Here is a 5,474-nt window from a genome sequence, read left to right as displayed (position 1 = left end):
TCTACAGAGGAAGAATATAACACCAATAAATGGCTCAAACTAAGAAAAAAAGCATATCTTTATTTTATATTGAAGTATGCTTGTCATTAGGAATCATTTCCAGTAAATATGAAACATAGTTACGGCAACTGATTGTAAACATGAATCTGGACGTTGAGAAAAAAAAATAGAACACATATACTTCTTTATTTAATATTTAATAAGAATATTTTAACAAACATGCAAATACAGATACAAAAAAAATGTTTCATATAATACAGAACTGATATACACTATTAGGTACTATTTAATATTTAAATCGAGCTATTCAATAAAAAAATAAATTATACAAAAAACTATTATTATTATTATTATTATTATTATTATTATTATTATTATTATGAACCCATCAGATGTAAAATGCTGATGGGTAAAATTAGCTGGGTGGTAAATGGATAGGACAGAAATATATTTAGAGGAATGTGCAAAACCAGGGATGGAAATAAGACTCCTGTTGCATAGCAGTTTCACCCAGTCCAGGTTTTACTATGAGTTTGATTAGCTACAGTGTATAGGTAACAACCTCAGGTGTGTTTTATTAAACTCACAGTAAAACCAGGAATGGATCAAACTGGCAATGCAATAGGAGTCTTATTTCCATCTCTGGCTAAACCATTACCAAATGACCTCCAATGGCAATAGTTGTGATTAAGGGAGCTATATAATGATGTGAGCACTTGGTAGAATTCAGTAAAACACGGGTAACATTTTCCATTTTGGACATGTAATTGTATGAACCATTGCACATTGCAGTAACTATAGTACACTTGAAATGTATTTGCTTACGATTGTATGTCGCCCTGGATAAGGGCGTCTGCTAAGAAATAAATAATAATAATAATAATAATAATAATAATAATAATAATAATAATAGTACAATATCAGTACCCAACAGTGAGCTACATTGTGTTGCCATTGCTGGTTGTAGTTCTTCAATGATTTCTTCAGGATAGTAGAATAATTTCTGTAATCGTAGCAAGCTGGTAACTGCATAGGACGGCAATGCATTTACAAGCACAATTACTACAGCCCTATGTTGTTTGATAGCATGTCAATTCAGCATTATACCTAAACAAAAAGCATCTACCCTGTAGCATTCTTTGCAGACTGCACTTAACCTCGCCATGACATTGAAACAGCGTTCTGTGCCAACATGTCTATCACTAAGACTTGTGCTGGCATGAGGTCATTCATTAATACTGGTGAACAGTATGATCTCAGTGGAACAGACTTTATTTTATAACTTAGTAATTTAGTGCTCCTGAAAGCTGAGTGCACAGACATGTACGTACCCAGCACAGACTTTATAGAACCTACACAAAACAAGGTGTCCCATAAGTCAGGCATCATATCGATAATTGTTAACACAGTATCTATTTCTTTCAGTTGTGAAATGTCTTCAAGCAAAGAGGAATACATTCAGATCATTTTGATGTGTGGTGCAGATAGTCAACAGGATGTGGCCACCCAATCTAACAGACCATCCTAATCAGGATAATATATGATATTGCCTATGAGGCCTGACTTGCATATGGGACAACCCTGTATCTAACACACATACATCTTTTGTCATTATACTTAAAACAGAGGATTATAAAACACAGGTGCCAGTAGGAGTGGCTGTGGATAAAGTGTTGAGATCAGAGTCTGTGGTGTGTACCTCAAGCTGGTCTTTGCTGGGTATGGTAAGGTGGAGGGGTTGTGTAGAATTGAGGAGTAGGGGGAGACACCAAAGTGGTGGTGGGTTGGGCTGGCTCGGTGAAGCTCATCTGCAGACCTGTCTTTCTCCTTTCCCTCGTTTTCCTTCTTCCACTTGGTGCGGCGGTTCTGGAACCAAATCTTGAGCTGCGTTTGGGACAGGTGCAGGGCGGAGGCGATGCTGAAGCGCTCGCACACTGAGAGGTAGTGGCTGGAGTGGAAGCGGGTTTCCAGGACATGGAGCTGCTGGAAAGTGAACGCTGTCCGTATCCGCCTGGTCTTGCAGGATTTGGGTTTGCTGGGGCTGCGCTGGCTGTTCTCTTCCACATGCTCATTTCTAGGTGGGTCCAGCGCTGTGCAGTGTGTTTGCTGTTCAGGGCACCTCAAGCTCTCTGTTGAACCCAGGCCAGTCTGTGTCTCACAGTTCAAATCTCCTCTGTTTTGATGTTCATTTTCCTGTGGTTCTGTAGAGGCTGTTTTTTCTGAAAGAGGGTAAAGACATGATTTAGGTTCTTTAAATTCTGATTACAGCGATATTACAGTTAAAAAAGAACAATCTTGTAAGCTTTACATGAGACTTTAGTGAAATTATCAGAAGACTGCTGTAGTACTATTGAATTATATTGGCTAAAGTGGCTTTTTAAGAGGGAGATGAAAAAAAAAACTTGGAAGGTCTATCTGCTACCACTGCTGCAGTTTCATTGGCAGGTGATTCAAGATTTAGAAAACAAATTCATAATACTGTATAACCATTTCTCTAATCTTAAGGACAATAACATCAAAATATATTTCTTCAGCTCTAATGTGCTCCATAGACTCTCTTTATTGTTTTGAAAATGAAGGTTTCTCATTTTAAAGAGGGGATCAAATGAGTAATATTTTTTTAAAGAGCACTGCCTGTCTTGGCAAAGTAACTGTTTATGAGGGGTGTTAATTCAACATTCATTGTGATGCCAGAACTGTCCTTATTAGCAACAACCCTGCCAGGAATATGAGGCACAGAGGTGCTTTTTAACAAGGGGCACATTTACTGTATATACATATTTTAAATTGAGGTACAGTTATTTTTTAAACTGCTTTTTAAACAATGTCTATGTTCACTTCCCAGCATGGTATTTCTATTTAAAACGCAAGTCCTTGTATTAGTACCTGCACGTTTGAGAAGTGCTGGCTGCAATGGGTAGGGTGGAAGATAGTCAGCCAATATCTGCCAATAAAAGGTGTCGTGTCCCTATATGGTTTCTCAAATGTTTCCTCAAAGTGGACAGCCAGCCAGGTCTGTCAAGCAGTAGAGTGCATATAACTATGGGCAAATTGATTAAACAGCTTCAAAGGAATAGTATTTAGGGTGAAATGTAACATGATAGGGGGGGTCTATGAATCTTTAACGCTTTCCTCAAGAGTACTGGATATATGTACGATGTTTGTATATAGTATGCATGTATGTATGTATGTACCTACGTATGTAAGTAGTAAACCAGAAATGGTCCCACGGCCCCATCTTGTGGTAACGTTCCCAAACTGGATTAAATCACATTTTCAGTGTTGGAATTTACAGGAATCAAATGACTACTCAAAATAATGTCTTGATAATTTGATATAGTTTTGTTACGCTACCGATACCTACAACTTTAAACTTTCAAACGGCATCCTTAATTATACAACTTTCGCAAATTGTTTTACATATTTAGCAACAAAAAAAAAAAAATACTACCAGGCTAAAAGTGTGCCATGTTTACTGCATTAGACAACAAATGTATTTATTGCATTTACTTGAGCTGAGACTTAAGACTTGAAGTTGAGGCTTGAGGTAAAACATACACGTGTGAATGCGACCAGATAATGTGCAATGTAACACCTTCAGCATAGGGTTGGATACCGGTAACTTGAATTGTACGAGTGAAGTACATCAACACAACTTTATGATCTTACCTTGTCTGTTTTGAAGGCGGTGTTGTATAAACTGTCCCTCGCTCTCAATGAACTCTCCAGTGAAGCGGCATCTGCACACTTGTTCACGTTTCCCGTTGAATTTGATGGGATCCAAAATATCTTCTACAGAAAAAGACGTTTTTCTCATTTCTGCGACTTTAATGTGTGTATGAAGATGATGTTACTGATCTGCAACAGAGCCTTCTACCTTTATACTCTCCTGAAGAAGAAAAAACAGCACACGACCCTCACGCTTATAAAATGAACAATTTAAAACAGCTAAATGATTTATGAACCATGGCAGTAACACAAAAAAAGGTAATTTCAAACAGCAATCCTCGTTTAACTTTAACCATGTGTTTATAAATGCAAACGCCTGAGCAGATGAGGCGCTTCACCCATCAGAACTGTAGCCCGCCCCCCCTCTACCTCCCCCAGTTCACATGGTAATGAGATTGACAGGGTGGGTGGGGAACCTTGCAGTTTATTACTGAAGATGTGGTTGAAATTTCCCTTTTTTCTTTAGCATGTACTTTATTGTTTAGAGCAGTGTCATTAATTTACAATCCCTGTGATTTTACGCTCGTAGACACGTGTTTGTTGTTCAAGAAATTCAATAAGACTGTCAACCTGTAAATAACTTTGGCTTCGGCCCTTTCATTTTTACAATGTCTAATAGAAAATAGTTTTTTAGTGTTTTATATTCAAAAATTTAAGAATGTGCTCTTACAATACTTTGTACTTCCCCGCGTCCTGCTTAAGTCAATGTAGCGCTTCGAAATACAGGTACACGCAGAGCCGGATTAAGTTGGGGGCCCGGTTTCTGTTATCGTTTTGGGGCCCCTCTTTGCATATTCATTTGCTTCCCTTTACTATTTTACTACCACCACACTTGATTAACATTAATGTCAAATTATTCAGTCTTAGCTGTTCCATATTTTACCTGATTTGATGTTTGCATTAGCGCCAGTTTTGAAAATGAGCATTGGCCACAGCGTTAGTTACTGGCAGTTTCAAATACAAAATGGGAAATGCAAAGTGCAGACTTTGTTGTAATAGCAAGTTATCTGGAAATGTGTTGTCTTATCTCTTAAGAATATGTACGTGTATAATAGGTTTATAATAAATATATATGCAGCCAAAAATATTTAGCAAATAATACAAGGACAGTACACAGCGCTTTCTTATGTAATGTTGTTTTTGTATTATTGTGTCAGCAGAATCAGCAGAGCTGCACACACAGGAACGACGTATTTTTATTACTGTTTTGTTTTTTTGGGACCAAATGAGACAGGCTGTATTAAGACAACCTAAAAACCCCATGGAAACCCGGTTTCTACGATATCAGTAAGTACCACGAAGCCAAATTGGAACTCAGACACAAACATACTGCCTCCGGTATTTTAATATGAATTAGTTTATTTGCATTTGGACTACATGGAAACAGACACAACCCGAAACTATTACCTAAATAGAGTGAGAAAAAAGTGAGACTTATTTTTATTTTTCCATGGAGATTGCCCCACTGTAATCCATATAAAGCTAGGTCGTTTCCTCCTGTTGATTTCTCTCCAATGTATTTTCCGAAATACTGGTACCTTAACATACTTTTGTTGGTATTGTATTAAGAACATAAGAAAGTTTACAAACGAGAGGAGTCCATTCAGCCCATCTTGCTCGTTTGGTTGATAGTAGCTTATTGATCCCAGAATCTCATCAAGCAGCTTCTTGAAGGATCCCAGGGTGTCAGCTTCAACAGCATTCATATTACAATAGCGTGTCAGTGTTGGTGTTTTGTTTTAAAC

The 5,474-nt window shown here is 37.6% G+C and overlaps 1 protein-coding gene across 1 annotated transcript; it reads right to left on the bottom strand.

Annotated features, from left to right (window-relative positions):
* Nucleotides 1-282: 282 nt before the first annotated feature.
* Nucleotides 283-4,080, bottom strand: LOC131706864 (homeobox protein pnx-like). Its single transcript, XM_059008738.1, has 2 exons — nucleotides 3,670-4,080; nucleotides 283-2,219 (listed from the first exon to the last, which is right to left on the bottom strand). Exons 1-2 carry the CDS (start codon nucleotides 3,815-3,817, stop codon nucleotides 1,618-1,620), a joined length of 750 nt encoding a protein of 249 aa, XP_058864721.1. The 5' UTR covers nucleotides 3,818-4,080; the 3' UTR covers nucleotides 283-1,617.
* Nucleotides 4,081-5,474: the final 1,394 nt, after the last annotated feature.

The sequence above is a fragment of the Acipenser ruthenus genome, chromosome 37, assembly GCF_902713425.1.
Source record: "Acipenser ruthenus chromosome 37, fAciRut3.2 maternal haplotype, whole genome shotgun sequence".
Taxonomy (NCBI): domain Eukaryota; kingdom Metazoa; phylum Chordata; class Actinopteri; order Acipenseriformes; family Acipenseridae; genus Acipenser; species Acipenser ruthenus.
This window is presented reverse-complemented; position numbering and strand designations above follow the sequence as displayed.